We start from the raw sequence: 18,990 nt of genomic DNA on the forward strand, positions 1-18,990 counted from the left end.
TATTCCTCAGTCACTGCTTCGCTTTAAAGCAAGACCATGCATACATCTGTTGCTGAGTTTTGTCTTAAGGGGAATCTTTGGCATTTATCAACCTGGAACCATTTCTCCCTGGATTTTGTGTCTTCATTTTGTGTCTGAGTAACTAATGTGGACAACAGTTTTTAGAACTGTTTGTTTAGTAACTTCAAGCTCCATCAATTAACATCGAATAAATTGCTTGTTTTTCCCATTTGTTTCTTAGAAGCAAAAATCTTTGAAAAATTAGTCAAAAATACAGTTAATTGCTCGACGGACATCATCACTATGACCTGACCGGGAATGACCTTTCTACAAGCAGGAAACAACAAATACGTCTCCAGGGGATATGCGATGTGCTTACTTGCTGTTTAATGTTGTTTTATGTATGTAATAAGACCAAATGCTTTGTCTTTCTCTGTTATAGTAAGACTTAATGTAGCTAACATTAGCAGATCATTTACATAGTAAAGTTAGTATAAGTTATAAGTACAGTTTTAGCCATAGGACTAAGTGAGATCTGTGTAAAACTAGTTAACTTAAGCTAACGTTAGCCACCATTGCAACTAGTTAGGCTATCACTAAAAGTCCTGAGTGTTTGGAATTGAACAACAGTATGTTTATGCCTTCTTAAATCTACTTTTAGTGTGTGGGAAGAACATTGATTCTTCTTTTAGAAAGGTCTATAGTTGCACAATCCCAAATAGTCTGTAATCATTAGATACTTATGGGCCATTTTTACAATATATTCTATGCTAAAAATGTGCCAACATTGTATTAGATATTTGGTGTATAGTCATTTTCCCTACTATAAAACCTATACAACAAAACAGATATAGTTCTATAATGTTTGTATGCAGTTTGAATAAATGACACATCTATAGTCCTCACTCTTTAAAAGCGACAGCTCCATAACATGGTAACTGATTAGAGGTTCATTTAAAACACCAATGACCTATTAGAGGTTAAACACACAGACATCCTATTTATCAAATCTGTCCCATACAACATTCACAGACTTGCATTTTGAGCACATGCAATTCCACCACGGCAGTAATAAAGTGCCACTTGTTTTTCCACTGACAGGCTCAGATTGTTGTAACAACTGTCTGGAATCATTATGAAAGGTTTTTGTGTCTAATCAAGTACCTCTCAAGGAGAATTCCTGTGAAAAACAAGCAATTTATTCGATGTTAATTGATGGAGCTTGAAGTTACTAAACAAACAGTTCCAAAAACTGTTGTCCACATTAGTTACTCAGACACAAAATGAAGACACAAAATCCAGGGAGAAATGGTTCACAGACTTGCATTTTGAGTGGTATGAACTACTTTAAAAAACACATCATGAAACACGTGAACACTGCAGAGCACTGATCTTTAAAATAGATTTTATTTAGCATTTTGTAATTCAACAGTTTACGATATACAGCTGACAGGACTAAGACATTTCAATGGATTTTGGCCCTAAAGGGTGAAGAACAGACATCGTTAGATTGACAGATATATATGATAGAGGATACCAGAAGGACTGTGTTCTCTCCACTCCTCCCATGAAACAATGTACATTGGCATAGCAACAACACAGCATTTGTCCACTGACACCAGCACAGTTTATTTCAAACAGACCACTGAAATTAAGACATTATTTACCCAACTTGGTTCTTTTTTTCAAATGATTATTCTAATTATGTTTTTTCCTGTTGCTTAGACGAAAAACGAATGACTTCTTTAAAGTGCTGAAACATAATGGTATATTTATGTGAGCAGTAGCAAGAAATTCAAGAGGTAATGTTCTGTAATTTACAGAGAACCACAGAAACAAGGTGAAGTCACAGTTCTTTAGTACAGTAGAACACTTGTGCAGTGAATTTGTGTATACAAATGGTCAAATGCTTCACGTAGTTCTTAAACATCAGTGTAAGATGACAATAGGCAATAGCATATTAGTATCTGAAGACATGAGTCAGTTATGAACTATTTTCAATTGTGTTGATCTTTTTTTTTTTAAGTTTCCTGTAGGACGTAGTTGGTCCTTCTCTTTTGGTAGCCAGATAACTGAAGGTTTACTTTACCAACAAGAGAAATAAGTCAAAATATAATAGTCACTATACCCTTGTCTGATGGCACACAATTGTCTAAAATGTCCACATAAAACAAAATGATGTCCTGATATTATAATTCAGAGCTGCACAAGAATGAAAATGTGAGTTAATGGGTCCTGATGCTAAATCAATGTTAGAGGCTGAGTAATTTTGGTGTTTTGATTTTGCTAATATTTAAAAATATTGTAACAGCTAGACAAAAAAAAGTTCAGATAAGGGCCACTGAATATTAAACAGTAATGTACGACTGTTGGCACTGCACTGTGTAAAATGTAGTTCCTGTGATATTGTTCTTTAAAAAAAAAGCATCGTCATGTAGCTGCAGCCGCCATCTACACCAGAGCTCACCTTAAAAACTAACCATTCTTTCGTAGTTCAAGTTTCGATCCAAAGATTTTGTTTGGAAATGCTTTTTTAATATTAGCTGGCTTTATCGTAACGTTTCAATTAATACTTCAAAAACAACAAAAAAAGTAGTGACATTTAACATTGGATAAACAATTATTAAAATCTGAAGATAAAATATGTAGTTTTCTTTCTCTTCTTTTAGTACAACCATTTTTTTTCTTAAAAGGTAGACTATATTATTAGCAGAATAAGACTTGGCTAGTTCTGATGGGTTAGAGGTACATCGACATCAACACTTACACTACTCCTGCTCTACATGCAGGCTCAACAGTACGAGCAGATCCACTACACACAGAGTACACAATACACCTGACATCTTCTACATTACACTACAAGAAAAATGACAAATCATAAAACAAAATTAAACATTACCCGCCCTCCCTGAACCCGCAAAAACAAACTTACCCCCCCTCGAAATAAAATCAAAGATGAACACACACATACACAGTCCGATTATATATTTTTTACATTACTGTACAAAGGGAGGAAGAGTTGTGGGGGGCAGCGGAGTAATGGTAAGGGGTATGGAGAGCGATAGCATGGAAACATGGTGGCTAAGCCTCACCTACTACAGCATGAACACGACAGGCAACTGTAAAAACAGGAAATGGTCTGCAAGCTGTCCCAATATGCACTGAGAATAATAACTTCGTATTGATCTTTTCAGCAAACAAAACCTCATCTAGAAAGTGCAGCACTCCTAAGATTGGAATTTTGACTTGGAGTAAGCAATATGTTTAAATTAGTAGGTGGTGAATGTATTGTTTGATAGAGCACCAGAATGTAAAAAAAGACAACTAACTACCAACCAAGGATACAATTCTCCATATATGGAAACAGCCATTGCACTGTATGTTTCTCTTAACAAACCTGTTAAAAACTTGTGTAGAAATGTGTGCTTTTTCAGAAGCTCACTGTGCTTATCATGATTTATTTGAACTACTGTGCTTTGCATTGCCCACCCTTCGTCACGCCCTTAATATGTAATACTTTCTGGTGTTGATTTTTAGTTCACAGTTCCACCTCTGTTGTGCGTACTACCCTAAGTGTCAGTATCACCCCATCTTGTGGATCACAGCAGGAAGTGCACTGTCATGTAAACAACACTTCTAAGTAAATCATTGTGGGGAATAGTGGTCAAAGAAAACAAAGAATGTGCGAATATAATCTGAAGTTGTGCATCATTATTTCTGAAAATTGTTGAAATTACTAATAAGCATCAACATACAGAAATTATTCATGGGAAAGATGCTTTTGTGCTTTCCTTCTTAGAATTGGAAAATAAATGAATACCTCTCTGAAATACGAAGTTGGAGCTAACATTTGCTCAGCTTGGCATAAATTCTTTAGTCGTTATGCTAAGCTAAGCTAGCCAGGTGCTGTCTGAAGCTTCATCTTTACTATAGACACATGCAAGTAGTATCTCAATCTTCTCAGCTAACTCTCAGCAATACATTTAAAAATAGTATTATACTCCTTTAAGTCTCTCTACCCATAAATATGTTGTTTACAACATACAATTTGTGTTTTATGACACACATGCCAATACTGTTATTGTAGCCCTGTAGTTCTCCAGACGTGAAGGAACATTACAGCCAGACCTGATGCAATCCAAAACAATCCTCAATGCCGGAAAGCTAAAAGACAAAGGAACGTATGATCTTCACACAGCTGTCTAGATGACAAAAAACACAACTCACGTATTTGTTCTGTATTTAGACTGCCAGAAACCTCTACGACCACACTACTACAAAACCAATCCAATTGTGCATGCTATAGAGACCCCCTCTCTGTCCCTCCACAACAAAACCACAATGAATCAAGTCACAGACGAGGAATGGTAAACACGGTTAATTATGATTCTGTAGTTTTACATGTTTTTTGTGCAAAATAAACATATGCTGTCTTTATAATTATTTACTAAGTTACTTTACAATAATGAGAGGTAAAAAGGAGATTTTTACTGAGAGAACAATACTATACAGCTACATTAAAATCTACATCATTCATTTAAGATTTTTTTCTTCTGGAAAAAAGCTACATCTCTCTCCGTCTTTTGTCTCTCAACCAGTCACAGCTTGATTCAGAGATTTAAAAGAAATACCTGTAAATACATTAAAGGTTCCACTGACTGTAAAAGACTGACACCATACCAGCATTTCTGCGATATGCAGTATATAATGTTGCCAAAAACATGTGCAGGTAACTCAGGTAATGTTTTTGGTAACATGCCTTAATGGGACAGATTGTTATGACCTATGGGAGACACAGACTACGACACACCTAGCTACGTCCTCTAGCCCGGTACCTCCTTCACATCCCAAGATGCATTTCACTCAAAAATAATGCCTGGAAGACTTAAGGAGAGATGGCTCTCCTATGAACAGAGTTGCATCTGTATGTTTCATGTGTATGTATAGGTGATTTTAGACAGCGGGGACAAGTTAAGTGGTTTCGGTCCGCATATATTTAACAGGCCACCTTAGTGGAGACAAGGTTTCCACAGGCAAGGAACAACAAGAAACCACAAAGTTTGTGTGTGTGTGTGAATGCAGAGGCAGAGAATACAGCACTGTTAACTGATATTCCTCTGCTGAGTTTACAAAGTTTAAGCAGCTTTAGTGGAAAAAGTTACAAGTGGAGGACATTTCCACAGAAAATCAGTGTAAGTCGCCATCTCAGGTGTTAAATATGTGTGCTCTGTAAGAACTTTTTGAAGAAGCAGCAGCATAAAATAACATGTTTAGTCTTAAGCTGAGATCAACTATGGTTGAGGTCACTGTGTGCTGTAAAATGTACAATAGTGTGAATGTACTGGTATGAACGAATGTATGCCCATCTTACCGCATTATCAAACTGCAAATGGCCAGTTCAGGCACGGTTCACCCTGCTTCTCTTTATTACAGCACTACTGTGTATCACATTTCAAGTCTCCAGCTGTCAAAACACTGCTGCTAGAAAGTCACCAGTTCCTAAACAGACAAGGCTAACAGAATAAAGGAGAACAGTGTGTGTCTCTATGTTGCTGCATGCACAAAACCAACAGCGTCACAATTGTACTGTACCTCTAACTCTAAATGAAGATGTACACGTTTTACAAAAAAAGTGAAAGGAACAACTAACTGCATTATTAAATTATGCGTAACAAATTAACAACCCACCCGCACACCCAATTTTTTTCCTTTCGTCTTTTTTGTTCTTCTTCGTTTCTTCTAGAGACAACACACAGATGGATAGAAGAGGTTAGGATAGATATAATAAGCCCTTACAATATGTAAAGGTCTCCAGCGAATGGGATCTCCCCCACAGAGGACTGTGGGAAAGTGGGGTGAGGATGGAGGAGAAGGAAGAGATGGTGGAGCACTGGGGGGGCGCTGCCCTGGATAGCGCTGGCAGAACGGGGGCCGTCTATGCGCTGGGGTTGGGGCTGTTGTGTGTTGTGTTGGTGGAGCCGTTGCTTCCCTGGATGGTGAGGCTGATATCATCCTTCCTCTCCGTCTCCTCCTCCTTCGCCTCTTCCTTCGGCTCCTCATTCAGCTCCTCCTTATCCTTGAGGGGGCGAGTCTCCACAGTTTCTTCGGAGGCCAGGGGGGCGTAGCGGCCTGTCCGGTGCTCCCTCAGTGCAGGGCCCCACTTTGGATGTGGCCGGCAAGAGAACTTCAACCGCTGAGATAGAAAGAGGAAGGAGTTACACATCAATCAGAGCAACTTATAACGAGGGGAAAATGTAAGAGCGAGTCAAAAAAATATCAAAAAGCTGTTTGTTGGGCTCTTAATCCAAGATGAATCAATTAAATTAAGGACTGAGCTGGAATTTCAACAAACATTTTATCAGTTTAGGCATTAATTATGAACATATGACTGAAAATTACCAAAAATGTTGAGGCACTAATTCAACAGCTTTTAATCCGATATTTCACCTAAATTGGACTCCTCTTTTATTCTTCAACTTCAGTTTTTTACAGTGCAAATACGGATAATGCTTAAGCTTTAACCAAGCAGCAATATTCTATTGGAAAAGTGAAGTCATTGCAGAAGTACCTTAAATCTGCCTTCCCTTTAATAGCCTACTCTACTGGTAACACAATTAGTCTGATTAGCATACTTCTTGATTGATATATTACCTTAGTTAATATTTTCCTGACCAGTTCAGTGTCTCAATCGATACTTACAAGTCATTTTCATGAGAGCATAAGATTTATTTTTACAATTAAGGTCCCATTTATAATATGCTTCGGGGGGTTTCTACCATTGTGCTGTCCGGTTTGGTTGTTGTTTCCGTTTTGGTCCTAGAACCATTTCATTGGATAATAATCAACTAAAATGTATGTAATGTAAAAGCAGGATTATTGGGTAACATCCTGTACCTCTCTGAAGGTGGCTCCTGGGGACCTTGAGATCTTGTAGAGGGCATAAATGGGTATGCAAAGCACCGAGGACATGGCCATGCAGAAGCCGATGTACAGAGACCAGTTGGGAAACACGTAATCATTGTAGGTGATGGGCTTGTACTGGATCACTGTGAAGATCATGATGCACTGCAGGGACAGAACAGAGACAACATGAGAAACCATTTACAGCAGGTGTCTGTATAACTAATGAAAATGATCTTCATTTAAAACACACAGTATATAAAACAAAAATCTATCTGTAACGCACAAAAAATAACAAATGGGTAAGGTAATAAAAAAATATGGTAAATCAGTAAGCGTCTCCCATCCAAGTTACAGTCCCAAACTAATGGAGGTAAAAGTTCAGTACAGGTTCAATCATTATATAATGGGGTGAAGGAAAATATTGGATTATATTATGTTGGATGTTATAGTAAATGTGATGCAATTTAATGAACTGTTGCGATTCATTAAAAACATTTTTATTGTTTTACAATTTTACACACTTGGTGGTTCGTTCTTAATACCTAGACAGTTTCCCATTGAAACAGAGTATATGGCTTTGCTAACAGTTTACAAATATATTAAACTGTAACCACTGTATCATGTTACGTATTGTATCACCAGATTTTTGCCCCGCTGTAAACAGCAGCACAGCAGCAATGTGTCTTTATTCAAAAGTTGCAGATAATTATAGTATAACTCATGACTGTTCCCAAAAGTTTAAAGTTTATTCTCTGTTCTAGCAAAGGCCCTGCAGAGCGAAGCATTAATCTGTGTAGTGAAAAGAGAGAACACAAGTGGCTGAAATACGACCAGTAATCCAAAACAATGCATTTCTTGGATAACCCAGAAGCTTAGCGCGCTAATTAGACCCTCCAGAAAAACGCGATTCTGCGATCGCAGAATTTACCGCATAATCAGCAAAATGGCGCAGATTTTCAAAAGGCCGCATATTTATCAAAAGGCCGCATAATCCCCGCATTTTTCCACACAAAGTTGAGGGGAAAAAAATTAACTCGTCTTGACATGAAGTGATGATGATGATGATGATGATGATGATGATGATGACGCGACGTCATCAGCTCGCGCATCACAGAAGGTAAACAACACCGTGTGGAACTCACACGAGAGAGAAAACACCAAGATGAAAAAATCTAATCCATCTCATTTACCGACGAACATTTCTGCTAAAGACCGGGCAAAGCAGTACCCCGATGTCTCGCACGAAAGTGGGGGGAAACTATTCTGCATCCCGTGCAACTGTGTGTTGGAGCATAAGAGAACATCGACGGTGACGACCCACTTTGATTCATTCAAATATTCGAAAATGCTTTCTGCTGCTGCGGACAAGAAAGCCAAACAACTCACGTTCACCGAGGCATCAACCTCCAAAACCCTTTCGAGGGCTACAAGAAACAAAGTGAGTAGCCTACAAGATTGAACCTGGTCAGATAACGAACAAGTAAATGAAAACAGAATGAGGCGGAGAAGTAAGTGTGTGTGTGTGTGTGTGTGTGTGTGTGTGTGTGTGTGTGTGTGTGTGTGAGAGAGAGTGTGATTAAAATAGCCCAATTGCTTTTACAATAAATAAACATTGCATGTGTTTAATTGAATAGTAAAGGGGTTTAACGTTAGTGGCAGGTTGTGTGTGAGAGAGAATAAATAAATAAGACAGCCCAATATTTATTTTTTCCGCATATTTCGCAACTTCCCGCAATTTCACCGCATAAAATCACATAAAACCCCGCATGTTTGATCACATAATCAAGGATTTTTGCCTGCGTTTTTCTGGAGGGTCTTGCTAATACGTCTGCTTGGGAAATACCATTAATAGCAGCTCCATGTGTCCATTTCCCAGTCAGAAAGATTTACTTTTAGAAGTTTTATGTCAAACCAAACAGCCAAAGCCAAACAGATTAGTGTTGACAGCTGCTCTAAATGTAGATCAGGTCCCTAACAATGTGTCAGAAACTCACACTGAACGTCCTTCACATCAAAGTCTGGTTTGATTCCTGGTATAATGTTGCATTTTTACAACAGGTATGTTTGCACGTGTGTGTGTGTGTGTGTGTGTGTGTCCACTTACAGAGATGATGACAGGGGAGATGAATCTCCAGCAGACTTTAAAGAAGAGAGGAGGAGGGAAGCCCAGCATCATCTCAACGTCTTTGAAGTATTGCTTATGGCCTGCGAATGAAACAAAAGTCATCCAGTAAGGTCAAAGTGTGATTGATCATTTTATAGATTGCGGTTATTCGTTTTTTGACAATGTTGCCACGCTATGAAGACAAAATAAATCATTTACTTGGAGCTTAACAGTTTGCACACCTTTGTTTGCACACAAGTTTTTTCCCTGGATGTGCGCACACTTCTATTTATGGAATCATTTTGACAGAGATAGGATAATTCCACCACCAAACCAGAAATAACACCCAAATTGCAAAGCACATAGTCAATATTTTTCTTAAAGAACAGTTTTTGTGTCACAGAGTTTCTTTGAAGTATATAGTACAAAAAAAAGTATTCCTCCTCACCGTAAACATACATGACGCAGACGCACATGATGCAGGAGATGATGACAAGAGAGAAACTAGCAGCGTAGTTGTCCATCAGTAGCAACCAATAGATTCCTGCCTGTACACAGAAAAAAAAGAGATTGAATGAAGACCCCATGAGAGAAAACATGTTGCGATTAAAGAGCGTGTTTGGAACGTACCCGTGTTGTGAGTGGCACTCCAAGTAAGAATCCAATGACGGCCACCGACAGTGTGACGACAGTCTTGTTCCTGATGATCCAGTCTGTTCCGATCTCATCGACGACGGCCGTCACCAGAGTCTCCAACAGACAGAACTGCAAGACAAGGGACGAAGAGTACATTTAATTTAAACATTTGAGAAACAAGTACGTTTTCTTACTTGATTAGGTTACCAAAAATCTTTATAGATCACTTGAGACGGTTTTTCCACGTTTAACAGTTACTAAATCATTTAGTGTGAAAAGGTCGGAATGTTATGAGAGAAAAAGTTCATGTTTAGCATGACATTTCTCCCATATTTAACATTTCTATAAACATGTTCAATGAAGTGCTTTACTTAATTATTACCTGTGAGCTGTGTCAAAGAGGTTCATCTACAATATAAGGTAATTTAGGAAAAATATATCATCATTTTTTTAAATAGGGTTGTATGAGGTACAGGTACCTACAGGAGATTGTAGTTGGAAAAAGATAAATGTTAATGCTTTAGTGGAACATTTGACTAATTCTCCATCAGGGATTGGTTGGTTTTTAAGGCGATTTGAATCTAATTTAGTTTAATTTACATTGGGCTATTCAAACATTTTCACATATCACCTAACGCTAGTATGCTACCAGTTTCACAAATATGACTGAAGAGCTGGAGAGATGAATAGGCTGCAACCACTACGGGGCCCCATGGCAACGCTAGGCTCATTAGCTGCTTAGTATTGTCCGGGATGCCAGTCATCAGAGGTTTGGTTGAAGTTTTTTTTGCTTTGGAAGATTTTTAGTAAAATGACCCAAAGTACCTAAGTGGCCGCTATGATTAGAGCCGTTCAAAATCTCTAGATGATAGGAAAGGAGCTTTAATGCTTCCCTTTATAAAAGGTGAGGAGATAATGTTGTCCCATTTGACATCTAAAGTGCTTATATGTCTAAAACTTTATAACAATATGTTAAACCAAAAGGCAAACTATTAATGGAACTCCACTTACTGTTGAAATTGTAAAAAAGTTATCCAATCACGTCAACATTTCAGCATTGTTTGTTGCCTTTTTCTCTTAAAATCATATGGGAAACACTGATGTACTGAACAGTTCTCGAGCCTCACCTGAGTCCCCAGTCCCAGAAGGATGAGCATGAAAAAGAAGAGCAGTGACCAGAGAGGGGAGATGGGGAGCAGAGTGAGGGCTTCTGGGTAGGCAACAAAGGCCAGGCCCGGGCCGTGGTCTGCCACCTCGGACACAGGGACGTTCAGGTTGTGTGCCATGAAGCCCAGGATGGAGAAAATGACAAAGCCGGCATACACGCTGGTCGCACAGTTAGTAATGCTGATGATGATGCTGTCTCTGTATGGAGAATATAGAAGAAGAAACATGTTTGGGTTTAATTTAACTGCTGGATACCAGAATTGCATAAATTAGCAACTTTGACAGCTGTATATCCAGCATTGTTGAAATGTAAACTTTACTTGTTCAGGAAGATGAATGAAAAAAGGGGAAAATCGCTAAAAATGCACCAATTACATTATTACATTACATTACATGTCATTTGTTAGACGCTTTTATCCAAAGCGACTTGCACACATTCGGTACTGTGGACAATCCCCACAGGAGCAATTTGGGGTGAAGTGTCTTGCCCAGGGACACAACGACATGCTGACTGCAGTGGGACTCGAACTTGCTACCCCCTGATTCGAAGTCTGATTCGAAGTCCAGCACGCTATCCACTGAGCCACAGCCGCCCCACATTTTTTATTTAAATTAAATATGAATACCAACAATGAACAGAACCCTATTGTCCTGTCATGAAGGTGAATGCATGCAACCTTTCAAATGAATCTATGTATTTATTTAAAAAAATGTGTTTTCTACAGCGACCTACAAATAAGGTACAATCCAAAGAAGAAGAAAAAGCTTTCGAGAATAAGTGCGGTTCTATTTTACACCTGACACAAGTGCAAAAAGCTTTTTTATTCTCAAGGTGAAGGCTGACCCAGCAGCACCTTGTAAATCCATCAAATGTTCTTTAAAATGTGGACAAAACTATTTAAGGTTGGCAAAGTGCACAGGAGTGACAGAGAAAATGGCACATAACCATTGCAAGTAGGGGGGAAAAATTGCTCTCTGAAGTGCACGGGAATATGTAATAAAATAAGAAGAGAACATGCTGTAGGTACGTTGGTCCATGTTTTAATTTGTATTGTGATTAAATGAATAGCAAAGCAGAAAAAAGCCAAGTTTTATTAAAGATGTCTTAATATCAAGATCATTTTGATTCAAATGAGGACACAATTGTGTCAAAATCAGGGCTGTTGACATGGTGATTTTGACCCCAACTTCCTCTGTAATTCCAGCGCAGAATTTCCCCATAAATGGAATGGCAGTGAAATTGCATAGAGATCAGACACATTGCGACAAGCTACATGTAGTACACTTATGCCCCTTTCACACCAGCGCTTTTTCAGCTCCGGCTCGGAGCTGGAGCTGAAAAGCGCCGGTTTTTCCTGTTCACACCGCAGCGGCGCCGGCTCTTAGCTCCGGAATCGGGTTCACTTCCAGCTCTAAAAAATTGTCGGTCTAGGCAAGAGCTTCGGAGCTAAGAGGTGGCGTCGCTTACGTCTCTCTTACGTCGAGGCGTGCAGGAAACTAAACCCACCTCCCCTGAACATGGGTCGACTGTCATGCCGGCCTACAAGCAGTAGTGCTTATAAACACACTTTATAAAGTCAGGCAACACTAACCAGGCTTCGTGTGATTCTGTTTATTTGTACCTTACTTTGACCATCCGTTCATTGTTATTGATCATTGTGGAGAGAGGCAGACGTGTTGTTTTGTATTATAGCAGCTATCGGATGGAATCAATACATGGGCTGCACAGGTTGTCGTGTCCGACTATCACAAGTAGAATCATTATAAAAATACGCCGGTAAAATGTGCCTGTAGAAAACGGTTTATGCCACAATAGGATAGCAATAGCAAGTAGTCAGTTTAGCTTCGGTTGCTATGCTAACATCACCCATTTTATACCAAAGAAACTTTCATAACAGCGTTGTGATGCCAAACAGCGTCAATTCAGACTGACACACATTCACTTAGGCTAAGGGGAACTGGGGATATGTATCAGCTGCTTGTGTGAGTCGGACAGTGAATATTTAGAGCGGCCGCAGCAGTGTGAGCTAACCGGGAGCTAACGGAGGAGAATAAACTCCCGTGGAAGAGCAGCCAACACTGCAGCGGTCGGTAAATGCTGCAGAAACACATTAATAAACAATGAACCACGGCACTCTGGAGCAAAGTATAAGGTTGGAGAAGTCGTTATTCAATTTATTCTGGCTTCGTGTGATTAAAAGCAACACGATCATCGACCCGACGCAGTTCCCCGTTGTTGTTGTTGTTGTGAGCGCCGTAATGGCGTTGGGGAGCAAATCAGCGATGTAAACGGTGACGTCATGACGCAGCAGCGGCAGCACCAGTCGGGTGCTGGGCGGTGTGAACAGAGCGGGAGCAGAAAAGGGAAACCGGAGCTGAACCAGAAAAGCTCTAGCTCGGAGCTAGAAAGGGAAAAGCGCTGGTGTGAAAGCCGCATTATAGAGTGTCCTAAAACCCGGAAGTAAGTTAGCATTTTACCACTTCCGGTTCCTTCGCCAAAAAGCAATGCAATTTCTCCATAGGATTTTGGAAAATATCTGGAAATAAGGTCTGTGTTTGACACACATTGAAGAGATAGATCACGTTTTGTTCTACGACATTAAATACATCAGCAGTGACCCCGCTGGTGATTTTTGAAGAGTTTGCGTGTCTGAAAAACGATGGTTGTTAACAAGTGGCTGAATAGGACTACAGAAGTTGTCCAGGCCGTTTTACGTCATTACACCGAACACGTAAAACACTCCCGCTAAGTTTGTTTTCACCCGTGTTCTGCTTGAAAGCAAGTACCTGGAAGGAGTTTACTTCCGGGTTTTAGGACACGTCACGTGGCACTCTATTGTAGACTACTGTAAATCAGTTAGAACCATCACTATCTCAGTGTAATGGCACATTACACTCAGGAAATATAAAACGGAGGAAAGACATTTTGCTGACGTATGCGCCAGTTTTTTCAACTGATACAGATAGTTCTCACTATATGGAAGGAACACCAAGAATTATTTCATACGAGCATATGCCCTGTGTAGCGCACATTATACAGAGGGTGATCACACTGTGACAGCAGCTTTGTCAAAAATAGTTAGACATATTTTTCGTACCATTTTGTCATGCAGTTATTTTTAGCAACACCACATGTGTATTTGTTTATCTTCCAAATGCATTTATCGTCTGTTCACTCAGAGTGTGCTCCGGTCCCTTTCTTCCCTTGAACACTACTCACTCTCACAACAAGGTCATTTTGTGATTGCAGTGTTTTGTTTCCGCACATCTCCTGTTGGAGTTGGAGCTGGAGCTGATTAGGAGGCCGTGCAGCTGTGAGCGCAGATAGAGCAACCTCCAGCTCCTGGCAGAGGAACAAATTATATCTTCAGTCTTTCTTTCCTCGCCGCCTCCATCCCCCTGATGCCCTCACTCTGTCAGCACGTGTTCTCAGGACATATTGACATATTTTCCTCTCCTTATCGCCTCCTTTCCTTCGTCTTAACCTTCTCCGTGGCCGCGCTCCCTCAGTGTTCAAGCACAGTGCAACCAGCCTCTTCACACATGTCCAAAATAAAAACACTATGTCTGTCCCTCCTGCTGGCCTACCTTATCTAACCTTCTCTCTTTAGACCTGTGGTCTTCAAGTCGGCTCCTCACTATTTAACCCTCGCCGTCCTCTCACTTTGTCCATCGCTCTTCTCTGACGCCACCTCATCTTCTCACTTCCTTTGCTCTGATTTGTGCAAATAATAAGTTACTGGTCTGTGTTGCTAAACAAATTGAGCAGCTCAGCCTTATGCATATTGAGTCATATTTTCACGCAGACGCTTACACTGAAACTGCTTCTTTAGGCACATGCCGTAGAAGCCTCATATTTTTGGACAGCTTTGGAGATGCATTAATTCAAACATGGGTGGTCATTAGGTTGTCTTTGTGTCTGACAAGGACACATTTTTTGAAATTCATAGATAGTTGCTTGGCAACAGCATTGGTTTGTTCACAATTTGAAGCCCTTTTCACCATTAACAGAACTCGAAACATTACTAGGCTTTTTGTATCGGTTTTCCCCTCAATTGAGTGTCAGCTGACCTCTTATGGGGAGACAGAGGTAAATATAGTAAACAAATAATGTATTCAACTAATGGATTATGTTCATTAATTACATTTAAACTATTATTTTTATTTAAATTATTATTTGTATAACAATTTGGTGAAATTGTATGTTGAAATATGCAAATTAGCCTTAGGAAAGGTCTAATTTGCAAATGTTTTGATGAGACAAAGGTTTCAAATTCTTGTTTCGTTTTGATGACAGTTAGTCAAAGGTTTTTACAGAAGGAACTATATTTGAATCACTTCATAAATGAGAAAATACTATGAACAGACACAAAAAAAACATTTTAGCTATGTTTTTAGGATTAAATGTGATATAAATCAGACAATTAAAGATATATTAACAATGCACTAACTGTTTGCACAATAAAAAAACCTCTTATAATATAAATAGGAATATAACTGGAATCTGTGATGCATGTACTGTAAGTGGAGTATTCTGGCTCAGAGGATGAGAAAAAAAAGCCTTTAAAGATAATTAGTGTACACCTCTACAGTTTTCAGGGCAATAGGCTGAGACAAATGTACTTCTGCATATCACCATGCTAACTTCCCCAGTTGATTACTTACATTAAGATACATATTTGTTGTTTGACATGAGTTCTAGAAGTAGGCAAATTAGGCATTATCCAGTACTACATTTGGTAAAAATGTTTAGGTTCAAACCAGTGCTCAAAAAATGAAAAATCTTTTTGGTGCAATGTCTTGCCTTAAAGGAAAAGTTCACGTGTTCTGAATTTGTTTTACTTATTCTCAAAAAGAAAGTTAAAGGGGCCCTTTATTTTCAAATGTGTTGTTTGTTCACAGCATGTTTACATGCTGTCCAGCTCCAATCGATACGTCTCACGAAGGGGGGAGTGTGGGTGAGTGAGACTCCCTCTACAGAGAACTTTGGGATGTTAGCCTTTGCAGACCTTTTACATACACAACACATTTAACACACTATAGGAAAGGGAGGACCCATAAAGCATAATTGGTTATTTTCAAAAGTTGTATTTGTACCCCAAATTTGAACAACTCCTTTAACACAGTCAGCTTTAGTTGAGTCTGGAGTACCAACCTGAAGCAGTTGTTGTGGAACTTGTTATAGGAAGCCATGGTAATGAGACCGCCCCATGCACAGCCCAGAGAGTAGAAGATCTGTGAGGCCGCATCTCCCCACACCTACACAGCCAAAAACACAGTCAGAAGCAATAGAAAAAAGTTACATACAATCCATTCCTATCTGCAATTTCCTCTTCCCTGTCTGTTGATGTGTTTGAGTCCATACCTTTGCATCAAGGACCTTATGCCACTGTGGAGTCAGGTAGTACTTGATGCCGTTGACGGCTCCCTCCAAGGTGATGCCACGGATGAACAGGATGGTTAAAACAACGTAGGGGAATGTGGCTGTGAAGTACACCACCTTCACAAACACAAAAGTACAATTATTTATTAATAACAAATTAAATATAATTTCTTCATCACTTAAATGTTGCAGCTGGTAAAGTTGGAACTCATTGCAATTTCTTTATTTACTGTAAGGTAGTTAAAGCTTTAGTTAGGCATTATCATTTAAATGAATATGTTGTATCAATATTATGAATCTGCAAAGCTGTCAGATAAACATATTTTAGAGAAAAAGCAGATTTCTCGAGTAGAAGCTTATAGGAGCATGAAGGACCTCATATTTGTGCTCAACTTTGGTACTTGAGTAAATACACTTGGTTGCTTTCCACAACCGACTGCCTTAAGCTTTAATGTCAATGAATGTGTGTGTGTGACGTGTGAGTGTGTGAGAGAGAGAGAGACAGTGAGGCTGACCTTTCCAGAGGATTTGACGCCCCTGATGAGACAGAGAAAGACGACAAACCAGGACAAAGCCAGACAGCCGAGAAGAGGGAGACGAACCTCTCCAAAGTTCCCAATACCATCAGAAATGTTCAACACATAGTGCCTGAGAAAGAGAGAGAGGGAGAGAGAGAGGGAAGGAACGTTTCAGTTCATCTGGTGACAATATTTAGACCATTTGGGTTGTCTCATTCATATGAAAGTTGCCCAGTGACGCATGAAGCCACAATGGCCTGACTCTCGAGAACAATAATGCCAAGATCCCTGGTGTCTTGGGTACACAGAGCATGCACTCTTGCAGCCTGTTCCCAATGTTAGTCATTGGAATAAAGTATTTTGGGGCCCAGTGACGTAACTCGACTGACACAGAGGTTGTAGTATTATCATTCGGCAACTACGAACCATTGCTTCAATGCCAGGCTTACTTCATGGGGACTTGACTCCACCCCTTTTAATCTTCAGCTGCAACTACGGTTTATAAACTTAAATAGCAGGTGCACTTTGAAACCTCTTCATTGACTATACACATATCCTATCAATGATACTGATATTAAAATGGAGTGTCCAATATACTGAACAAAGGTAAATCTCCTTCATGTCCCACACTGCTCAGAAGCTGCAACATTTCAACTTAAATCTAGTACAAATATTTAAATGCTTGCCAGTAAAACAAGCCCTATTTTCGGCAAGCTTATAGGAGCTAGGGATAACTCACTTGATTACCTTGGAAAAATTCAAAAAACGAAAAGGAGAATTGCGTTGTTTTAGCAGCCGTTGAACCTACATAAATACGAGCTCCTGTGATCTTTGCACAAAATGTGCCTCTTTCTATGCAAATGAGCCTCATTGCAAAAACTGTCAAGAGTCTAGAGGTAACTGCCTCACATTATTATAAAGAGGCTCCTCTTCATTTGTTTATATGGGATGCATTGATTGGATGCAATGACACTTCATTACATAATAATATTAAAGCACCTCTATATGTCAGATTTAACACTTCATGAGGGAAAAAAGGTGAAACACATAAATGATTAACAATTGTTCCTTGTATCCCAATCCTTTGCTTACATTTCTCCCTACTCTTTCATCCTCCTGTCATTGTGGAGATTTGGATGGACGTAAAAAAACCTGCAAAACTCTCCGATGGGTTAGGCATGTGATAACATTTGCGCAATAACTTTTGAGAATCAGCACCTGAGAAAAGGTCAGCTATATCAGTTGAAAATTATGTGCAGATCATGGTGCTATTATCAAGCACCCTATCGGTATCGTGCCGATCCTTGCTTGACTATACTGTATCTATGATGCGGATACTCCTTTACCATATTCCTGCACCTTGGAGTTTGACGAATATAATCAGAAATGGTAATGCTGAAGGACTTTGGTTTTTACTTGTCATACTACTGATGTAAGGCAAGGCAAGTTTATTTATATAGCACTTTTCAACACAAGGCAATTCAAAGTGCTTTACAAAAAATGAAAGACATTAAGAAAATGGCATCTAAAATCAGTCATTAAAAAGAAAAGCTAATAAAATAAACATTAAAAGAAAAAATACATGGATAAAAGTTACAGTGTAGTCTAAGATATGAATGGTTCAATCAAACATTAATTAAAGTCTGATGTATCAGACTTACTTCCAGTATTCCTCACTGGGGCTGGTCCTCTTGGTGCGGTTGACTACCTCAGTCACCCCTTCCACCAGGCTGGTGCTAACGTTAGCCAGCCTGGTGGTGAAGTTGCTGCTAAACACGCCACTGCAGTCCGGTGTGTTCCAGGGATTGTTACAGTAGGTCCATGGCAACAAGTGTGTCATTGACTGGAAAAAGTAGTAGAAGGATATACAAATGACCACGTTGTAATAGATCCCAATGTAGGTGGAAACCACCATCATGCCATAGCCCACACCTGAAGGGTAAAGAAGACACAATGGGAAAACGTTAGAATGAAAATGTGAAGCAAATGCAAAGGCTGCATCCTTAAAAAGGAAATAAATAAATGTTATTTGTAAAATGAAATCAAACAACTTTAGTGAAACCTTGTACGTCTTCATATTGTATTCAAGTGTCTCAAAATGTCTAACTGGTTAATCCTCACTTTCCTGCTATAACACATAATGTGTTTGTAGGGGCATCCACAAACTGTGGGTGTTTCTCAATCGCGAGTAAAGCTGCTCCAGAGCCACTATTTCAAGCATACTAAGTCATCGAGTGCCGCCGAAGTACTGTTCCAATGTCCAGCATACTTGGAATTCT

At 39.4% G+C, this 18,990-nt stretch overlaps 1 protein-coding gene across 5 annotated transcripts in view; it reads right to left on the reverse strand.

Annotated features, from left to right (window-relative positions):
• Positions 1 to 1,134: 1,134 nt before the first annotated feature.
• slc6a9 (solute carrier family 6 member 9) overlaps positions 1,135 to 18,990 on the reverse strand; it is a 100,830-nt gene continuing 82,974 nt past the window's right edge. For 3 of the 5 annotated variants that reach the window (XM_034231970.1, XM_034231971.1, XM_034231972.1), the window contains 10 exons: positions 18,373 to 18,643; positions 16,709 to 16,841; positions 16,176 to 16,310; positions 15,966 to 16,069; positions 10,771 to 11,008; positions 9,638 to 9,772; positions 9,456 to 9,555; positions 9,008 to 9,108; positions 6,895 to 7,065; positions 5,936 to 6,193 (listed from right to left, as the gene is read on the reverse strand). In XM_034231970.1, coding sequence (XP_034087861.1) covers positions 5,936 to 6,193; positions 6,895 to 7,065; positions 9,008 to 9,108; positions 9,456 to 9,555; positions 9,638 to 9,772; positions 10,771 to 11,008; positions 15,966 to 16,069; positions 16,176 to 16,310; positions 16,709 to 16,841; positions 18,373 to 18,643 — 1,646 coding nt within the window. The other 2 variants (XR_004570599.1, XM_034231968.1) reach the window with 2 other exon arrangements.

This window comes from Gymnodraco acuticeps, unplaced genomic scaffold (assembly GCF_902827175.1).
Source record: "Gymnodraco acuticeps unplaced genomic scaffold, fGymAcu1.1, whole genome shotgun sequence".
Taxonomy (NCBI): domain Eukaryota; kingdom Metazoa; phylum Chordata; class Actinopteri; order Perciformes; family Bathydraconidae; genus Gymnodraco; species Gymnodraco acuticeps.